General features: G+C 40.0%; 2 protein-coding genes and 1 non-coding gene across 6 annotated transcripts in view; 2 read left to right on the top strand and 1 right to left on the bottom strand.

Moving 5' to 3' along the window:
• Positions 1 to 775: 775 nt before the first annotated feature.
• LOC128586535 (sarcolipin) lies at positions 776 to 1,427 on the top strand. Its single transcript, XM_053592395.1, has one exon. It carries the CDS (start codon positions 915 to 917, stop codon positions 1,008 to 1,010), a length of 96 nt encoding a protein of 31 aa, XP_053448370.1. The 5' UTR covers positions 776 to 914; the 3' UTR covers positions 1,011 to 1,427.
• Positions 1,428 to 2,427: 1,000 nt separating this feature from the next.
• Positions 2,428 to 21,835, bottom strand: part of MIGA1 (mitoguardin 1) — a 64,001-nt gene continuing 44,593 nt past the window's right edge. For 2 of the 4 annotated variants that reach the window (XM_053592381.1, XM_053592382.1), the window contains exons 9-16: positions 18,014 to 18,132; positions 17,686 to 17,758; positions 16,917 to 17,003; positions 14,917 to 15,015; positions 14,158 to 14,292; positions 12,169 to 12,222; positions 7,954 to 8,070; positions 2,428 to 6,001 (exon numbers count right to left, since the gene is read on the bottom strand). In XM_053592381.1, the coding sequence (XP_053448356.1) occupies positions 5,783 to 6,001; positions 7,954 to 8,070; positions 12,169 to 12,222; positions 14,158 to 14,292; positions 14,917 to 15,015; positions 16,917 to 17,003; positions 17,686 to 17,758; positions 18,014 to 18,132 (903 nt within the window). In that variant the 3' untranslated portion in view covers positions 2,428 to 5,782. Of the gene's footprint in view, positions 6,002 to 7,953; positions 8,071 to 10,764; positions 10,889 to 12,168; positions 12,223 to 13,494; positions 14,293 to 14,916; positions 15,016 to 16,916; positions 17,004 to 17,685; positions 17,759 to 18,013; positions 18,133 to 21,835 lie in introns of those variants that run through there. The other 2 variants (XR_008380254.1, XM_053592383.1) reach the window with 2 other exon arrangements.
• Positions 4,879 to 4,982, top strand: LOC128586953 (U6 spliceosomal RNA). The gene has a single exon (XR_008380406.1). It is a non-coding gene; the product is annotated as a U6 spliceosomal RNA (small nuclear RNA).

Raw genomic sequence — 21,835 nt, 5'->3', positions numbered from 1 at the left:
TCTGATGAATGTATATGATGCGTAGGGGCATGATCCATCAAAACATGCAAATTAATTAAAACACAAGGACTTGGCTCAGTGCCTGTAGTTCAGCGGTTAGGGCGCCAGCCTCATAACACCAGGGATGGCAGGTTCAAAACCAGCCCGGGCCTGCCAAACGACAATAACAACTACAACTACAACAAAAAAATAGCCAGGCGTTGTGGTGGGCGCCTGTAGTCCCAGCTACTTGGGAAGCTGAGGCAAGAGAATTGCTCAAGCCCCAGAGTTTGAGGTTGCTGACAGCTGTGATGCCATAACACTCTATTGAGGGTGACATAGTGACTCTGTCTCAAAAAACACAAAACACAAGGACTTTCACTTTGTCATAAAACTGTCTTTTCTCCACGTTAGTACACAAAGATGACTTTTATATTTGATTCCAATGCTTCTGTGCATGTCACGTTCTCTGTGCCCCAATGTATATGGTCTTACGGAGACTGAATGCTCTCCTAAGGTAGGGTCTGATGATAACCACACAAATAAATATAAACTTTGTTTAAAATATTCCACATGTAGCTGGGTGTGGTGGCTCATGCCTGTAATCCTAGCACTCTGGAAGTCTGAGGCAGGTGGATCCCTAGAGCTCAGAAGTTCAAGACCAGCTTGGGCAAGACCGAGATCCCTGTCTCTACTAAAAATAGAAAAATTAAGAGTTCTTTCACAATGGCTTCCTGCTCCCAGCTCAGTGGCTCAGTCTGGGGCCCCAGACAATGCCCAAAGTTCTCCACACTCCTGCTCAAGCTCTCCCCAAGGCAGTTCAATTGAGTGCCAAGTCCAAGAACACCGAAACAGTTCACAGGAGGTGAAGACAAGCCGGAGTCTGGGCTGTGCCCTCCGAAGTCTGCTGCAGCTCTCAGCCAGCCGCTCTGAGAATGGAGTGGTCCACCCGGGAGCTTTTCATCAACTTTACCATTGTCCTGGTTACAGTTGTGCTCATGTGGCTTCTCGTGAGGTCCTACCAGTACTGAGAGGCCAAGCTGTGACACTGCCTGCTCTGGGGCCCGAGACCCCACTGCCCTCACTGCCATGGGATGCCGCTCTCGGCCCCTCAAGGCGCCTCTGGCCGTACTGTAGTGTCCGACGTGCTCCCTGCTAGGATCGACTGTGTGTTCTCTAAAGGTGCCACTCTTAAGGTCTGCCAAGAGTTTGCAAGTGAGCATTAGATTGATTTCCCCAACTCTTACTGCAAATGTGTTAGACGAGCCACAAGGTTAAAATTAAACTGGATTCAGGATGACAGGAATTGCAACAAGCCCCCAATGTGTCTCCTCACACTTCAACCCACACTGTCTGTGATCAAACTCCAGTTCGACCTGTAGGAAGGAATGGTAGAGGAAGTCCTGGTCAGCCCCGACCGCTGTCATGTGAATAAACTGAAGTCAACCACAAAAAAAAAAAATAGAAAAATTAGCCAGGTGCTGTGGCGGGTACCTGTAGTCCCAGCTACTTGGGAGGCTGAGGCAAGAGGATCACTTGAGCACAAGAATTTGAGGTTGCTGTGAGCTATGATGCCACAGAACTCCAGCCAGGGCAACAGAGTGAGACTATCTTAAAAAACAAACAATATTCCATACGTCAGTAAGATGTACCATCACTTTTATTTGGCATTAATAGAAATACATCCATGTTACAGTGCTTATTTTGGGGAGTGTTTTATACAAAGTGATGTGTGCAGTCCTTACACGTAGGAAATAGAAACATTCACTGATATCAGCCAAGTGAAGCTAATACATGGTTGTTCTCAAACTAAACAAGACAATAACATAATCATTAAGAACAAGGTAAGGATGCCCTTATTTCCATTAATCACAGATTATATAAATTCTCACATACATATTTCTTAATCTGATTAATCCAAGCAAAAGCCCAAGATTTGAATTCAGCCTAATTCTTACAATCATTTTGAAATTTACATCAAATAATTCCTGATTACATGTTCATATTAAAAGCAAATGGATTTTATGCATAATTTAAAAAGGTCAGAGAGAAGTAATGTTACTTTGGCATTCTTTCTTCTAGACTTACAAGAAGGATAAATGAAGGAAGAATTCTTTTGTAATGGAAATAATCACTTGGAAATGATTGACTTAGAAAATGTTAAATCTTAAGGCAAGAAAAACTTTGTAAATATTTTTATAATGTCAGCTAACTTAACAAATTAATAGACTCATAGTAAATGGATGCAAATAAAAAATATTACTTGATGAGAAAGAGAAAGTTCTTTGGATCTTATAACAGTATGGAAAACTTTTTAAAAAGATAATGCCTGGGCGGCGCCTGTGGCTCAGTGAGTAGGGTGCCGGTCCCATATGCCGGAGGTGGTGGGTTCAAACCCAGCCCCGGCCAAAAACCACAAAAAAAAAAAAAAAAAAAAAAAGATAATGCCATTTTGAGATTTAATAAACATATTGTTAATTTTTGAGAAGCAATAATTACCCTTAAGTTGAATAAAAACATAGACAAACCAAAATATAAAAAAAGAAACACTAGGGTGGCGCCTGTGGCTCAGTGAGTAGGGCGCCGGCCCCATATGCCAAGGGTGGCGGGTTCAAACCCAGCCCCGGCCAAACTGCAACAAAAAAATAGCCGGGCTTTGTGGCGGCTGTAGTCCCAGCTGCTCAGGAGGCTGAGGCAGGAGAATCGCGTAAGCCCATGAGTTAGAGGTTGCTGTGAGCCGTGTGCTGCCACGGCACTCTACCCGAGGGCGGTACAGTGAGACTCTGTCTCTACAAAAAAAAAAAGAAACACTAACTATAAATTACCTGAACATTTATCTTTTTTCTTCCAGAAAAGAGGAAGAAAAAAGCCATTTCTCAGGACTAATTCAAGGCCCTCTTAAACTTAACACATGCAAGTGGATGGCAGGACTCATGGTAGCAATGGCAATTTTATGATAATGCTACCAAGGTAAGTGTTTTACCCTAAAAAGCTCTAAACTAGTTTAGTTATTTAATTTTTGAGAACAATGCTTTTGCTGTTTAACCCAATTTTAAGGCAAATGTCAACTGGTACGTATGTCTTAAGTACCCTCCCACAGTCAGATGTGTTTTTTTTTATAAAGGAAGATGTATCCTTCAAAAAGTTCAAGTTCCTTCTCTTACGATAGAGAGGTTTTTCCCTGAAATTCTATTTGGTCACTCATCCCTTTCCTGAAAGGCCACAAATAAAGCATCTTGCTAAAGTAGTCGCTATTGAACTGACCTGAAACTAATCAAACTCAAGCACTGAATTTATAAGCCAACCTCCTGATTATGAGCAACTTTTTTAAAAAAGATGAAATGAAGCCTGGCGTGATGGCTCACACCTGCAATTCTAGTACTCTGGGAGGCCCAGGTGGGTGGATTGCCTGAGCTCACAGGTTTCAGACCAGCCTTAGCCAGAGTGAGACGGACCTTGTCTCTAAAAATAGCCAAGCAGTGTGGTGGGCACCTGTAGTCTCAGCTACTTGGGAGGCTGAGGCAAGAGAATTGCTTGAGCCCAAGAGTTTGAGGTTGCTGAGAGCTGTGATGCCACAGCACTCTACTGAGGATGACAGAGTGAGACTCTGACTCAAAAAAAAAAAAAAAAAGGAAGAAAAGATGAATGTAAAAGAGGAAAAAAGCCATCCTCCAGAAAGGTATTTATCACATCTAATAAATTCCCGAGAGTCATCATATGTTGTAGCAGCATTATTAAGTAGTGCAATTCTTCAAAATTGATTTCAAACAGTATCCTTCTCAAAAAAGTAATTAAGTTTACTTATGGTTTTGCCTATAAAATGACAGCTTAAAACTTCAAATGGGTAAATTGATGTAAGCAATAACTGTCTGGCCTACATGGGAATGTAGGTGCACACAGGTGAATGTGTGTGCTTCATAAAAACCCATAATATTAAAAAATAAAACACTATCCAATCAGCCAAAGTTAATGTAAAAAAAAATAAATAAAATAAATTTATTTTGCATAAAATAATTCCATTTTACACAACGGAATTTTTAGTTTTGGTACTTCTAATCACACTCTTCCATCAATAATGAGAATTATGACTAGGTAATTATTAAATTAAGATTCTGTGTAAGAAAGCTCAAGGAGCTACATCCTCGAAAACAGTTAATGGCAATATTTTGTATATTTAATGCTATAACCAACACAGAACATGCAAAATGGCATAAAGATTCTGAATGTCATATTTTGTAATTAATTTACATAAATATGGCACATACCTAAATTTAAATCTTTAAAGATTGTTTTATTCACTCTTAATTTTCTATTCATTAATCAGAAACTAGGCACTTTTTAGTCTAAAATTACACTTGTAAAAAATGTATTTTAGGTACCTTATCACTCCTAAAATGAATAAAGTCAACTTAGGAGCAAAACCAACAAATCTACCCACCAATACACTGAATTAGCCACTCCAAATAAGTGGTATATGGATTTAGAAGCAAAATTGATACGACTCTCAAAGTAAATCACACTCTGTAGAAGAACCTCACTCGCTACTATAACCCGTTTGTTCGTCCTCTTAACATAACAGACATGAAATGTTTCCACATCATTAAAATATGTTTGTTCAGGGGAGTAAAAACCCTTCTGCAAAACCTCACTAAGATTCAAAGTATAAATATTTTTAAAATATGAGCATAATATGACAAATTCCCAGTATGCTGAGTTCTCTGTGGGAATAACTAAAAGCCAGTTTTGTAGAAGGAAACTGAGGGAGAAATTATTTTACTATCCCAAGTTCAATACTTTCAGATTTTGGGAGGCAGTCTCAAAATTACACGTAAAAAAGGTAAATTCTTAAATGCTTTTCTTAATTGATAAATGTTATCTTTTAAATCAGTATTCATCAAAGTGCTCCCTTCAACAGCACACATACTAAAATCAGAACCACACAGAGATTAGCACGGCCCCTGTGCAAGGATGACACACAAATTCACCAAGTGTTCCATATTTTTAAAAAAATATCCATTCAAGGGGAAGATGCTCTAATCCATAAAAAGTTAAAACTCTCTATTATAACTTACAGGACCAACAGATAAAACTCTCTATTGTAACTAATCCATAAAAAGATAAAACTCTCTATTGTAACTTACAGGACCAACAGTAATATATTTTGGAAACTATAGTTATTATAATAAAGTTATAAACTATAAATTTCTCAATGTCAATTCATTTAAATGTTTTATAACAATATAGAGTGATTACAATGTCTTTTGACTCAAACACAGAAGCACACGCACCAGCAGTAATGTAAGCAGTACATATTAAACACATTACTGCCTAAACTTAATTAAACAAGTAAATAACTTTATATTAAAAATATATTTTCAGGCAAAGTTAAATACATTGACACTAGGAGTAATATATTCTTGCATGTGTGGGCTGCAATGGTCTTGACTAACATGTGTATTTTCAAGGTGCAAAGCATAAAAACAGCTTCTGAGAATGACACTGAATATTTCAGACAGCTTCGAGACAACAAATCATCTCCCAAGTACTGGGTTCAGTTGAAGCAATATTCCTGTAAAATCACAACATTTCATGACTTAAATTACCTAAAGGTTATAAAAAGCCACTCTGGCGACACTACACAGGGATTTCGTGGCAGACTAACTTCTGGGGAAGCATAGGGTAGTCACTCCTTTTTTACTAGATTTGTTTTCCTTCCTGAGTCTATACCCACTAATACACACAAAATCAATAGCTACCTTAAAGTATTTCATAGCACATTCAAATTATATGATTCTCTTGATGCTTATTGTACTTTGGCTTCCAACAGCCCCCCAGACATTACATGACCATGACCACTGGTACAGCTGCTCGTATGCCTCAGGGCGTCTGCTCCAAGGTAGGCTGTTAGAAGTTCTGTGCGGCGAATGAGCAACCGCATGAGGTCTTCAGCCAAAGTCTCTAGACTTGAATAGCGCACCTTCTCGAAGTCAAAAATGTCTTTGAGAAAGAAAAGAACCTGATTCTGGAAAATGAACACACAGCAAATTGGCATTTGTTAGACCCAAATTATATTAAATCTAAAACGTTATTAATATTGCAACAAGCACTGAATCAGGAGTCGGAAGACTTGAGTCCCAGGGCGAGTGCACGCCTCATTGGGAGAGGGACTCTGAATAAGTGATCTCACATTTTGGGGCTCTCATTTTCTTTTTCTATGAAATAAAGAGATAATGCCAACCATTCTATTTACTATTCAGGCCTGACGTGATGGTGAAAAATGGTAATGCTAAGCCCCAAGGCACTGCATAGATATAAGGAGCCATTTATTAGTATTTCCCTTCAAAGTTACTACTGAACACTGGTTCTACTTTAAGGAACAGGAATAGATGATTTCCAAAAATTGTAAATTATAATTTTTAAAGGTATACTTTTCTGTGTAAAAAAAACCTTGAAGCATATGAAAAATAAAAATAATTTCAGGTCTCAAAGCAGTGGGAGATCCTGAAGGATATTTCATTTCAGTAAGTTAATACTAATGATGAAACTCACTTTAAGCAAGTTGTATACTACTAAGCATTAAGTCTCAGCATATATCATCAGAATGGAAAAAAAAAAGTAATTCCAAAGAGTAAAAATAAGGAATATCTGATTTCTACCTTACAGAAACCAAATGTTAAGAAGTACCAAGAAGGCACTTAATTGATTCACCAGATTTTGTATCTGGAAGGGTCAATTAGCCATCAACCGGCCAAGTCCCTTCATTGTACAGATGAAGAAATGAAAGACCAAAGAATGACTGGCCCTGGCAGGGCTTGGTGGCTCACACCTGTAATCCTAACACTCTGGGAGGCTGAGTTCAGGAGATCCAAGGAGTTCAAGATCAGCCTGAGCAAGACCGAAACCCCATCTCTACTAAAACCCCCCAAAAAACTAGCTGGGCATAGTGGTGCATGTCTATAGTCCCAGCTCCTCAGGAGGCTGAGGCAAGAGGATTCCTCAAGCCCAGCGTTTCAGGTTGCCGTGAGCTATGATGCTACCGCACTCTACCCAGCGTGACAGAGTGAGACTGTCTAAAAAAAAAAATTGGCCCCAAGTAAGAATATTAACTAATGACAGCCATAATTCTCAGCCTCAATTTTTTTCTACTCATACTTTACATTTGAGTGGTCAAGTAAACTAGTCAAAAATCAGTGAGTTCTGAATAACAATAAAATAAACATTTCCCAAACCTTTTGTACAAATACTACATTAACAACATATAAACATAAAAATCTAATTAAAATAAAAAAAAATTAATGGTATATAAGACATCCAAATCATCAAACATTCAAAACTTTCAAATTCATACTTAATTATGTTTACTTTTATTTGTTGCTCGAAGCTCAACCTAAACTTGAAACTATTAAATATAAAGATTTTCCTTAGGACTTTGCCAGCCAGTAAATTCTGCAATGAACCGTAACTTAGTTTTAGCAAACTTAAACTGCTGGCGTTGGGATACAACTTTAAACTCTCATGCTGTTTCTTACAACTTGGATTTTATCATTCGTGTTACCTTTAACTAGAACTTACTCTACATTACCACACATGTAATACAGATAGTTTTTGAATTGTAAAGTGTGCAGACATTTAGAACTGATTACATCCATTTCACTGTCGTGTGGCAATACCTGTAAGACCGTGTATCCACCATATCCGCCACATTAGGAACTGATGTGGTGAAGGGACTTTCTGAGTCTATCCCAGAATAAGAACCAAATGTATAAAAAGTGGTCCACAACAGTCCGTAACAGAGGTATTATAAAATGCCGCTAATATAATAATGGCACTTAAACACTGAATTTAGACGACTTTTATAATTTTACTTTTAAATAATATTCTTTCTTCTATTAAAAACAAAACTAAAGAGAATAAAACCTTATCTGTTTTTTGATTTAGGGGTAAAAAAAGAAATGATTCAATGACTGAACATACCTTAAAGAAGCAGCATAAATCATAGAGAGAATTTCTAGGACCCAAAAAGCCCCAGGCTAGGACTGGGCTGATGTGTTCACAAATGGCATAAAAATGGGCAAAAAATCCATCTGGGATCTGTTGAGAAGTAAAGGAGAATCAAGTTATTTTTACCTTCTTATTTTTGCTTTCTTTTTTTTTTTTTCTGTAGAGACAGAGTCTCACTTTATGGCCCTCGGTAGAGTGCCGTGGCCTCACACAGCTCACAGCAACCTCCAACTCCTGGAATTAGGCGATTCTCTTGCCTCAGCCTCCCGTTATTTTTGCTTTCTTAACGAGAAACTGAAATTGCTATCCAGATCTTTTTAGGGTGGACAAAGGGTCCATTAAGAAAGTTACTTAGTGGGGGCAAGACATGACTGTAAGAGGGACTTTACCTAACAAACACAATCAGTGTAACCTGGTTTCTTGTACCCTCAATGAATCCCCCCAAATAAAAAAAATAATAAAGAAAGAAAGTTACTTAGGCTCGGCACCCGTAGCACAGTGGTTATGGCACCAGCCACATACACCCAGGCTGGTGGGTTCAAACCCGGCCCAGGCCAGCTAAACAAAAATGACAACTGCAACAAAAATATAGCCGGGCGCGTATATGTGAAACTTGGTAAACGGTCTATGAAGCTAGTGAATGATGCCCCATGAATATATCAATGTACACAGCTATGATTTAATAAAAAAAAAAATAATAAAATAAAAAATAAAAAATAGCCGGGCGTTGTGGCAGGCGCCCATAGTCCCAGCTACTTGGGAGGCTGAGGCAAGAGAATCGCTTAAGCCCAAGAGTTTGAGGTTGCTGTGAGCTATGACACTACAGAATTCTACTGAGGGCAACATAGTGAGACTCTGTCTCAAGAAAAAAAGAAAAGAAAAGAAAAAGAAAGTCACTTAAAATTTACACATAATTTTTAGAGTTATAAAATCTTTTACGTAGATTTCATATCCTAGCAAATAATTTCAGATATGCTGAGAAACATTAATTCTAACAGTTATTTTCAGTTCATAAAAATACTGCACCAAGAAGCAATCATGTCCATATTGCAATGACACAGTGCTCCTGGGCCATGTAATTTTTAAGATTATTAAGAACAGGCTCGATGCCTATAGCTCAGCAGCTAAGGCGCCAGCCACATACACCGGAGCCGACAGGTTTGAATCCAGCCCGTGCCTGCCAAACAACGACAACTACAACCAAAAAATCGCTGGGTGTTGTGATGGGCACCTGTAGTCCCAGCTATTTGGGAGGCTGAGGCAAGAGAATCACTTAAGCCCAAAAGTTTGAGGTTGCTATGAGCTTTGACACCACTGCACTCTACCCAAGGCAACAGCTTGAGACTCTGTCTCAAAAAAAAAAAAAAAAAAAGAGGGCAGTGCCTGTGGCTCAAAGGAGTAGGGCGCCAGCCCCATATGCCGGAAGTGGCAGGTTCAACCCAGCCCTGGCCAAAAATTGAAAGAAAAAAAAAGACTATTAAAAACACCATAGTTTTAACTGTTTAAAAGTCCTACTCAATTGCATATTCAAATAATTGTATTAACTGAAAAAGACAAAAGATTTTAAAATGATTAAGAACTGAATTATTCTTATTAGAATCCTAAACTTTACTTACGAAACCTGATATTATTTAATCATTTAATTGTATACTTGACTCTTCTTATGAAATAAGAGTATAGATAGTTGTTGTATTTATTAATAACTTTCTGAATTTTCCTTGTTAAATAATGCCCTGTGGGTTGGCAGTGCCTATAGCTCAAAGGAGTAGGGCGCTGGCCCCACATACTGGAGGTGGTGGGTTCAAACCCGGCCCCGGCCAAAAAACTGCAAAAAAAAAAAATAATGCTCTGTGGGATTTCCTAGCATCAACTAGGAAAAACTATGCCTTAAGATTCTTGGAGCACTTATTTTCTATTTTACAGTCTGCAAGTGAGTCTTTCAAACCTCAATTTAAGAAACATAAGATGGCCTGGCATGGTGGCTCATATCTATAATCCCAGCACTTTGGGAGATTGAAGTGGGAGGATCACTTGAAGCCAGGAGTTAGAGACCAACCTGGGCAACATAGAAAAATCCATCTCTAGAAAAAATTTAGAAAATGTAAGATAGTAACAATTACCATTTAATGAGTACCCATTATATTCCAGACAATGTGCTAGGTTCTATTTAATTTATTAAAACATTCCTGCAAAAGTGTATCGCGTTAACATCATTTTATGCATGTAAAAAATGATTACTTGAGTGGGGTTCAATACCCTGCCTTAAATCACATGGCTAGTTAGTGAAGGCCAAAAAGTCATCAAGGATGTACAAAGTTATTCCAGTCTAAAATACATTATACATACATTAAAATTCTTTTTTTTTTTTTTTTTTGTAGAGACAGAGTCTCACTGTACCGCCCTTGGGTAGAGTGCCGTGGCGTCACACGGCTCACAGCAACCTCTAACTCTTGGGCTTACGCGATTCTCTTGCCTCAGCCTCCCGAGCAGCTGGGACTACAGGCGCCCGCCACAACGCCCGGCTATTTTTTTGTTGCAGTTTGGCCGGGGCTGGGTTTGAACCCGCCACCCTCGGCATATGGGGCCGGCGCCCTACTCACTGAGCCACAGGCGCCGCCCCTACATTAAAATTCTTAAGCCAGGTGAAGTGGCTCATGCCTGCATCCCCAGTGATGTGAAAGGCTGAGGCAGGAAGATTTGAGGCCAAGAGTTTGAGACCAGCATGGGCAACATAGTGAGAGCCTGTCTCTTAAAATAAACATAGTAGGGCATAGTGGTGCACACCTGTAGTCTCAGTTACTGGGAAGGCTGAGGCAGGAGGGTCACTTGAGCCCAGGAGTTTGAGGCTGCAGTGAGCTGTGAGTCCACCACTGTACTCTAGCCTGGGTAACAAAGCAAGACTGTATCTCTAAAAAATAAATAAAAATTTAAAAAATATATTAAAATTCTAAATCCCATATAGACTTAAAGTGTACTATGAGTTTGGGTAAGACTTATTTAAGACAGAGGAAATAGCTCCCCAGGAGATGAAGCATATAGATACCTGTAGATAAAGAAAGAAGACTAGACTGAGGCACCTTATTTATTCTAAGAAGTAAAGTTAGATATATAAATAATAATGTAATTATTATTTTCTTTTTTTGAGGCAGAGTCTCACTGTGTCGCCCTGGGTAGAGTGCTATGGCATCATAGTTCACAGCAACCTCCAATTCCTGAGTTCAAGCAATCCTCTTGCCTCGGCCTCCCAAGTAGCTGGGACTACGGGTGCCCAGCACAATGCTCAGCTAATTTTCTATTTTTAGTAGAGACATGGTCTCCCTTTTGCACAGGCTGGTCTTGAACTCCTGAGCCCATGCCATTTGTCCACCTCAGCCTTCCAGAATGCTAGGATTATAGGCATTAGCCATCATGCCCGGCTGGACTTCTGAAATTTCTAACAGTGCTCTCGGAAGATGCTATGAGGACTATACTTCATGTACTTGGCAACACTGCCTCAAAGTTACAAGTATTAGATTGAAAAATATAGACATGATAATATAGATATAGGCACTGGGGCAGTAATAACAATGCAGCAACAGCCAACACTTGCACAGTGCACTGTGCCACGCTCTGTTCTACCCACTTTACACTGGGGTAGATAATATTTATTTATTTTTTTTTAAAGATGAGGAGACAGGCATAGAGAACAGCTTGCCCAAGGTCCCACAGCTAGTCAGTGGCATCTGGATGCAGGCTCCCTTCAGAGAGTACGGGTGAGGTGGTGACAGGGTGCAGAACACAGAAGAAGGACACTGCCTCTGGTGGGGGCTCTGAATTGAGCACAGCAGCTGTTAGAATCAAATTCTTATTTCTCAGTTGAATCATATGAAGTGGAATCCACCATATTAAAGAGCTTTAAAAAGCATCATTAAGGGAAAAGATATAAAGCAAAACTCTATCAGAGCTGTTTCCCCACTTAGTTGAAGTCAGGCAAGTCCTGACACTGCACACTGAACTACACGGAACATTTAGGAAGAGGGAGAAGGCGTTCAACACAGAAGCCAACCCGCTACCAAGAAGTCATGTAGGTAAGTGAGGGGACAGTCTCTCCTACCAGCTGCAGTCCCCACAGGAGAACTGAACTCAGAAGTTTCTTTGACAGGATTCTGAAATTATTTAACAAAGGAGTCCAAGGCATAATAATTTTACCTTCATCTGTTGCCTCTTCTGTTTCAGCACTGACCAACAACTTGAAGCCACAGCCTAAATGTATGCAGAGAAAAGCAAGATTTAAATCCACAGCTTTATAAACGTTTCCATTTAGAAAAGAGTGGTTTTTGTTAGAAATTCAAAGTTTATGGGTCTAAAAAGTTTAAAACATTAACTAAAACATTAACTAAAAAAAAACTTTTAACTGTCTACCCACAAATATTCCAGTAGTGCTATCCTTAAAGGAAAAAAAATATTAACTTTGTCTTTATTATATATTAGAACATTTATTTCTGTATGGGCTACTACATACATATCACTTTTTTCCCCTTGGGAACAGAATTTAAGAACTCTGAGAGTTGAATTTTAATTACCAGTCTCCATGTAGCAGAGTTCAATCTTTTTTTGTCAGTGGCTTGTATTTAATTTTTAAATGTATAAAAGTGAAATACTTTTTAAGGACCCTGGACTAGTTTTTATTAGTAGTTAATGGTTTTTTTTTTTTTTGTAGAGACAGTCTCACCCTATCGCCCTCAGGTAGAGTGCCGGGGCGTTACACGGCTCACAGCAACCTCTAACTCTTGGGCTCAAGTGATTCTCTTGCCTCAGCCTCCCAAGTAGCAGGGACTACAGGTGCCCACCACAATGCCTGGCTATTTTTAGAGATGAACTCTCACTCTGGCTCAGGCTGGTCTCGAACCTGTGAGCTCAGGCAATCCACCCGGCTCACCTAACCCTAACTGGCACCTGGCCGCTAAATTCTTTATTTTTTTATTCAGCAGGCCCTGGCTGGGTTTGAACCCGCCACCCCACATGCATGGGGCAGGCACTCTAACCATTGAATACAGGTGCCAAGCTTCAGCTAAAAGTTTTATTCTTTTAAAGAATAAAAAGAATGAAAAACTAAGACATATAACCATGACAGGAGAAAAGCACCCAGTAGATGTTGATGAAATCTGACCCTATTCTGATATGACCCAACTTTGATGAAGGTCATTTAACCAAGTTATGGAAGTGACAAATGTATTTGGACCACAGGGAGGAATACTAAAAATAAAAAAGAAACAAAGAAAGAAAGAAAAGAAATGAAGATGTGTTTTTTTTATGATTAAAACATACTTAATTGAGGAAAAGCTGGATTTATTAAAAATGTTTTAAAATGTATTATCAGGAAGTTCCAAAATAATTGTGAAATTGCCATTTGGAAATTTTTTTTTTTTTTTTTTTTTGTAGAGACAGTCTCACTGTACTGCCCTTGGGTAGAGTGCCGTGGCGTCACACGGCTCACAGCAACCTCTAACTCTTGGGCTTACGTGATTCTCTTGCCTCAGCCTCCCGAGCAGCTGGGACTACAGGTGCCCGCCACAATGCCCGGCTATTTCATTTGGAAAAAATTTTAAAGGCATTCAAACTTTATCATCAAATATGACATCCACCCCACCTTCCTTTCAGGTACACACTTAAATCCCAACAAAAATAAACGTCAAACAAGGCTTTGAGTACAACATACAACAGAAACTAAAACTTTCAAAATACAGAATATCGTTTAAACCTCTTTTATTTTGACTAGTTTTTCTCTCCTAAGGGTAGCATGTGAGAACATGAATCTCCATATTTTCTTATTAAAGATACGCAGTCACTTTTTAAAAACTATGAACTGCCATATTTCGGTTTAGTCATTCAGCCATTTCAGTTATAGGCAATTATTTTGTTAGGCCTGAACTAATCTGAAGCCTGAGTTTTTTTTTTGAGACCTGATGAAATACTGAGTCCACCAGGTCGGAACTGGGACTGGTGGAAGGGGCAACGAAGAGAATGTCATCTGAAGGTGTCACGCCACCCACTTCTGACACCAGTGCCAAAGTCTGAGCTTGGCTTCTACACTTGTCATTCTGTGGGCAGGCATACATGGAAACCTTATTAATCCTCCCAGTTCTGACCATTTTAAAATCATAGCTAAATGGCTGAGAAAGGTAAACTATCACTTACCGTTTCTTTGAAGGAACAGTTTAGCCAGCGATTATTTACTACATTCTGAATGGACGAGGGTGGGTTTTCTAGATCCTCAAAGGAATCCATTAGTATGAAATCCAGAACAACATCATAAAAGTTTAGATGTTTTACCTGCATTAAATTATGAGTGTAAGCAGAAATTATTTATTTATTTATTTGAGACAGAGTCTCACTTTGTCGCCTTTGGTAGAGTGCCCTGGTGTCATGGCTCACAGCAACCTCCAACTCTTAGGCTCAAGCAATTCCCTTGCCTCAGCCTCCCAAGTAGCTGGGATTATAGGCGCCCACCACAACACCAGGCCATTTTTACAGACAGGGTCTTGCTCTTGCTCAGGAGATCCACTCGCCTTGGCCTCCCAGAGTGCTAGGATTACAGGCGTGAGCCACCGCACTTGGCCCAGAAATTATTATTACATAAAGCTGAAATAAATTTTGAGCCAAGATTTTGTACTTTTTAACAGCAGGGTTTTTTGAGTTGTATCAGATTATTCAAAAAAAGACAAAAAAAAAAAAAAAAGAGGAAGACAAGAGATAAATATGAAAACTCACCATCGGAAATGACAATTGGCTAATTACACATGGTAGCTGCCCCTTCCTAGACCTTATCAAGTGAAACCCATCTCCCCCTCCTGTCCCCTCTAGCAGCCCTTTGTTCATGCTCCTGTCATAGCACCCACAATGCTCACTCCACTTTGCTATTTCGTTACTGGCACGTGGCCTGTCTTCCCCACTTACCCCTCTAGCAGCAAGTTCCATTTCAGTGCTATCCCAGTGATCAGTCTGCTCTAAAAAATAGATCATTTCATCAAAAACATCTTCAAACTTCTTTGGATTCTGCAGTAGAAAACACATTTTAATTCTAAACTCCAATTTATAATAAGTCGCCAGCCTACCAAGTAAGTTACTCATTACTTCTTAAGTAAGTTTGTAGGATCTTAACATTATTAAGTAAATGAACTAACATACATTTTTAAGGTATGCCAAATTTACCTGAACTACAATTTTGTCCAATGTTTTACAGAAGCCAAGACTCAGAATGTCAGTAAACTGGACAAACTATTCACTATCAAATATGTATGCCTGTCTAGGTTAGTCCTTAAAATGAAAACCTGGTTACAGCAGACGTTATGTGATGTTTTTATTACAGTCTATTCCTTGGGGGTAGAACTCTAGTTCACGTCACTGGGTTTATCTGCCACGGGAAGTCTGAGAAAGCAACATACAGTTTACACTTGGAACTGCCAAGTAGTTAGTATCACATTGCATATACTTAGTACTTTATTTTTATTTATTTATTTTTTTTTGTAGAGACAGAGTCTCACTGTACCACCCTCGGGTAGAGTGCTGTGGCGTCACACGGCTCACAGCAACCTCCAACTCCTGGGCTTAAGCGATTCTCTTGCCTCAGCCTCCCGAGCAGCTGGGACTACAGGCGCCCGCCACAACACCCGGCTATTTTTCTGTTGCAATTTGGCCGGGGCTGGGTCCGAACCCGCCACCCTCGGCATATGGGGACGGCGCCCCATTCACTGAGCCACAGGCGCCGCCCAGTACGTTATTTTTTTAAGTTGCTTTCTCATTCATCTTTTATTTAATCACAATGACCCTTTGAAGTAGGGATATAAATATAAAATTCTAGGCTCGGTGCCCATAGCACAGTGGTTACAGCTCCAGCCACATACACTGAGGGTGGCAGGTTCGAACCCAGCCCGGGCCAACTAAACAACTGCAACAAGGGCGGTGCCTGTGGCTCAAGGAGTAGGGTGCCGGTCCCATATGCCGGAGGTGGCGGGTTCAAACCCAGCCCTGGCCAAAAAATCACAAAAAAACAAACAAACAAACAACTGCAACAAAAAAATAGCTGGACATTGTGGCAGGCGCCTATAGTCCCAGCTACTTGGGAGGCTGAGGCAAGAGAATCGCTTAAGCCCAAGAGTTGGAGGTTGCTGTGAGCTGTGATGCCACAGCACTCTACTGAGGACAACAGAGTGAGACTCTGATTCAAAAATAAATTAATTAATTAATAGGGTGGTGCCTGTGGCTTAAGGAGTAGGGCGCCAGCCCCATATATGGGGGGGTGGCGGGTTCAAACCCAGCCCTCAACAAAACTGCAAAAAAAAAATAAATAAATAAATAACTATAAAATTCTATTATGCAAGTGAGGCAACTGAGGACCCTTTGAGGTTCAAAGGGGTTGGGTCTGAAAACCAGGGATGCAGATTGCTCAGGGAAGGCCTACTTTATTTTGTTTTCTCATCATCTGGACAAACCTCACATAAAATAAAGGGGTTCCTTACAGTCTGAATACAGTTCTTGTCATTGCTTCTGCCTCATTCCATTTCATGAAGAGTAAAATGGGGCTCAAATTGTACTCTAGAGTTCTCAGGCCTGCACTATTTCTTGAGCAGTATTGAGGAAAGTAAGAGAGGAGGTATTAGTAATAACAACAGTGCTGGCTATGGGAGGAGCTCCAGTGATGATTCTCATCGTGACATCCATAACCTTCACGGTACACGGGAAATAACTTATGAGAAACACCTTGGTCAAAATGGTGTGCACCTTATACACAGAAAACCATTCAACCCAAACAGAAATTAACCCTCTTTGAGTTATCTATTTTAGAAATGTGAACCTCTCCATGATCCACAAACACTTTTTCTTCTATCAAACATTTAATGTATTAAATCTTCAGATCCATAAAAATAATAAAAACCTTGCTCACAAAACAAGTTTACCTTTCGAGCTTTCACAATTAAAGCTGATAAAATTTTCCTTCCACTCTCAGCAAGGAATATCCTGTTGGCTGTTTCTGAAAGAATTACCTGAAAAAAAAATTCATCCCCAAACAAAGAGGAAAGAGACCTGATGAATCTGAAGATCATCTTGATATAAAGATGTTCAACTTTATATCAAGTCTCTGCACAAATAAACATCCCACGTTAATGCATTACACAGGGGCTGTTTAAATAGGCAAAAAACAGAGAAAGTCCCAATCTACCAAAATAAAGAGTTTTTGAGTCTTAGAGCCAAAAAAGGATTTAAGAGGAATAAACTTGGATTTAAATTCTGTTCAACATAATACAGAAAGTATAAAATAAATTTTATACAGCCTCAAAACATAAGAAAACACAGATATTTTGTTATTAAATGGCCTTATTTCTTTTTAGGAAGTCAGTGATTTTATAATTGATCTGAAATTAAATCTAGAACACACACCACGTGATAAGAGGATTTTTATTTTAAGTAGCCATTTGCACACACTTACAGCATCAAAATACCCTGTGGTGACAAAGTGTGTAGCCCTGGGAACCCGTGGGAGAGGACAGTAACACGTGGGCACAAAGGAAGGGAAGCAGAGGGAGGGACACTAGGTCGGGAGACTTCACATTTGCCATCAGGAGTAAGGACGGGACGGGGCGAGGCGGTCCTGTTCATAAACCCTAACCTCTAACATGAGGGCAGGAAGAGCGGCCGGGTGAACTCACTGAAGTAAAAAAAAAGTACCTGAAAAGCCTGTCGAATACAGTGAAGTTTGGCAAGAAAATCACTGTCTCCCAGGCACTCCAACACTTCAGTTCTGTGTAACAAACAGGGAAGACAATTGTTAAACCACATTCAAGTCAAGCCGACTACAAATTTGGACTCAAACAAGGCTTAACCTTGGGACCTTAATATAAAACACATGTTTTCTCAATACTGGCAGAACACGTAAAAAGAATGTTTTTTACTTGGACCTAGAGACATACTTTTCCCTGTTCTCACAAACATTTTTAATAAATATCACACCAACACCTAATATTCTTCATAAATACAAGCAAAACTGAAGTGGTACCTCAGCACTCTGGAGTAAATTTTTCCTTCTTCCACTAAACGCATGGCTTCCTCGTAAAAGGGGCAGGGACAAAGAGACTCCAGGCTGTAGGTGTGGGGCGCGTCTCTGTGCTCACCAAGCTAAGAAAACAGTGGGTTAAATCATACTATGCTGATGTAAGAAAAACTGTAAGAAAAAGAAAGTAGGATTCTACTAACCTCAAATACACTAAATTTGAGTAAACGATAAAAACCATTCAATAGCACTTTATAGCTAATAAGACCTGAATTCACTTTATTTCAAAATTCAGTTGTTACAAAGAGTAAACGTTATGACAAGCTTAGTTCTTTTAGAGTCCAATTACTTAAACATAGACTGCACAGGAAAGCAAGACTACCTCTTACTCCACAGGTGAGAATAACTCAAAAGGAAGCATTAAACAAGAGGGGAGGGTTTCGGCTCAGCACCCGTAGCACAGTGGTTACGGTGCCAGCCACATACACCGAGGCTGGTGGGTTCGAACCCGGCCCAGGCCAGCTAAACAGCAATGCAGCAAAAAACAGCCAGGTGTTTGGCAGGCGCCTATAATCCCAGCTACTTGCGAGGCTGAGGCAAGAGAATTGCTTAAGCCCAAGAATTGGAGGATGCTGTGAGCTACGACATCATAGCACTCTACTAAGGGTAACACAGACTCTGTCTCAAAAAAAAAAGAAGACGATTTCACTATCCAAAGAGTACTTAGAAGTACTGTAACTCATAATTGTAAATGAAGCAAAACTTTCTACAAACACATTGAAATAAGCTCAGTTTGGCTATTCTAAGGATTTTTTTTTTCTTATATGTAGTTTTGATTATAACTGAAATCAGCAGTCACGAGCTTCTGGCCAGCATAACTCCACAAATGGAATTCCCGTCTACTGACAGTTCATTAAAAAGCAACAATTGCAAACACTGTAGAGTAGCCAGCTAAGCAAAACCAAACAAAACACAGACAAAAAAACGTTTGGAGTGATTTTATTTTTAATGCCAGGTTATCCATTTAACGGCAGACTGTACTTTTTGGCTTTTTTTTTTTGCAGTTTTTGGCCAGGGCTGGGTTTGAACCCACCACCTCTGGCATATGGGGCCAGCGCCCAACTCCTTTGAGCCACAGGTGCTGCCCTGGCTTTTGTTTTTTAAAAAAATAAAAGTTTTGAGATAAAATTCACATACCATAAAATTCACCCCCGTGGAGTACATAATACAGTGGTTTTTAGTAGAGTCACAGTTGTGCAACCAGCACCACTTTCTTTTTTGTGTGTGTGTGTGTGTGTGGTTTTTGGCCGGGGCTGGGTTTGAACCCACCACCTCTGGCATATGGGACCGGCGCCCTACTCCTTGAGCCACAGGCGCCACCCAACCAGCACCACTTTCTAACTCCAGGACATTCTTATTACACAAACAAGAAACTCTCTACTTATCAGTACTCACTCCAAACACCCTCTTCCCGCTTGTCCCTGGAAATCATTATCTTCCTGCAGTCTTTATGGAGTTTCCTACTATGGAAATTCATATAAATAGAATCAAACAAGACGTGGTCTTTTGTATTTGGGTTCTTTTTCTTAGCATAATGTTTTCAAGGTTCATCCACGATGTAAGTACATACCAGCACTTCCGTCTTCTATAGCTGAAGAAAGTTCCGTTGTATAGATGTGCTGCAATTTGTCTGATGACTACAAACGGATGAACGTTTGGGTTGTTTCTACTTTGGGGCGACCATGAATAAGGCTGCTATGAACATTTGTGTTCAAGTTTTTTTTGTTTTTTTGTTGTTGTTGTTTTTAGGTCTAACAAGACTTATAGTTATGTTTTCAATTCTCCTGGTATATACCTAGGAATGGAAAGGTCAGAAGGTAACTCTTTATTTTATTTTTGAGGTATTGTCAAACGGTTTTGCAGAATGGCTGCCCATTTTCCATTAGCACCAGCAATGTATGAAGATTCAAATTCCACTCTCAGCAAGTTCCGCCACATCCTCAGTAACAACTGTTAACTGTCCACCTCAGTGGATGTGAAGTGGTTTTCGTTCCCAAATGGCTAATGATGTTGAGCATTTTTTTCATCTGCCTATTGGCTATTTATATATATTCTTTGGGAAAATGTCCAAATCCTTTGCCCATTTTAAACTGAATTATTTGTCCATTCATTGTTGAGTTGCAAGAGTTCTCTATACAGTCTAGATACAAGCCCTTTATCAGATGCATCATTTACAAATATTGTCCTCCATTTTTTATTTAAAAAAATTTTTTTTTTTGTAGAGACAGAGTCTCACTTTATCACCCTCGGTAGAGTGCTGTAGTGTCACAGCTCACAGCAATCTCCAGCTCTTGGGCTTAAGCGATTCTCTTGCCTCAGCCTCCCGAGTACCTGGGACTATAGGCGCTTGCCACAGTGACTGGCTATTTTTTTGTTGCAGTTTGGCCAAGGCCAGGTTCAAACCCGCTACCCTTGGTATATGGGGCTGGCGCCCTACCCACTGAGCCACAGGCACCACCCAGTTTTCACATTCTTGTTGGTGTTTGAAGCACAAAAGGTTTTAGATGCTTTTATAAAGTCCAATTAGTCTATGTTTTCTTTGCCTTAACTTTTACTTCCTGCCTGCACTGAACACCAAGGTCAGCCAGAGGTGAGATTAGGGATGTCTCAGTTTTCTGGGCATGTGCATAGCCCTGTATATGCATATGACCTTCTAGATTCCCAGACCTACGGTGGTGTTTTTCAAAGCCCCCCTTGAACATCTCATTGCCGGTTTTTCCTTTAGTGTTTTTTCTGTCTTCCTCTATTTAGCCCCAACTTACTGCCCAGTGGTCAGGCAGCTGAATGGACTGTTTACAACAAAGGCACAAGGGATGGGGCTTCATACACAGAGTGAGTTCTAAATTGGGTCACAGAAAGACAAGTCTTGAGAACAGAGCTTTGCAAGGAGTTGCTACACAAGTCAAATCCTGACAATTCTCTAGGAACCGGTCTTTTGGGAAGCACCAAAGCCATTACATTCCCTCCAGTGGATGCCACACTGCTGGTTTTCACAACAACTTGCTAAATAGTTGAAGACTTGGTTTTTAAGGCTACTCTAAGGAGACAAGAATAGAGCAAATAAAAATCCACAAAGCTCACTGCTCTCATGGAGATTCAGCCATTTTTCTCAAATATAAGTCTTTTGCCACTTTTCAGAGTTGCAAAAAGAATTTTTGTTTTGACACAGCACCTCAAGCTATGGCCCTGGGTAGAGTGCCGTGGAGTCACAGCTCGGAGCAAACTCCAGCTCCTGGGCTTAGGCGATTCTCTTGCCTCAGCCTTCCGAATAGCTGGGACTACAGGCCTCCGCCACAATGCCTGGCTATTTTTTTGTTGCAGTTTGGCCCGGTCAGGTTCGAACCCACCACCCTCGGTATATGGGGCTGGCGCCCTTCTCACTGAGCCACAGGCGCTGCCCAGAGTTGCAAAAATTTTGATCTTTAACAAGTTCTGCCAGTGTTCTCGTTGCTATTGTGGAGGAGATTTTTGGACATCTTTGCTCCAATATTCCAGAAGTGCTTCTCCAGGCTTTCACTTTGGTACTTCCCATCAGCCAGCACTGTACTCAACGCTTTAACTGGATTGGCTCATTCAACCCTTCCAACAACACACAAAGCAGGTGCTACTGTTATTCAAATTTTACACATGAAGAAACAGATTAAATCAGCAGGAATTTGTCCTACCACAACTAAATAGAAAGATTTAAACCCAGACATCTTATTCTAGAGCATATACTCTTTTTTTTTTTTTTTGAGACAGAGTTTCACTAGGTTGCCCTCAGTTGAG

This window comes from Nycticebus coucang, chromosome 5 (genome assembly GCF_027406575.1).
Source record: "Nycticebus coucang isolate mNycCou1 chromosome 5, mNycCou1.pri, whole genome shotgun sequence".
NCBI lineage: Eukaryota > Metazoa > Chordata > Mammalia > Primates > Lorisidae > Nycticebus > Nycticebus coucang.
The sequence above is the reverse complement of the archived record's forward strand: the minus strand, read 5'-3'. Positions and strand labels throughout refer to the sequence as shown.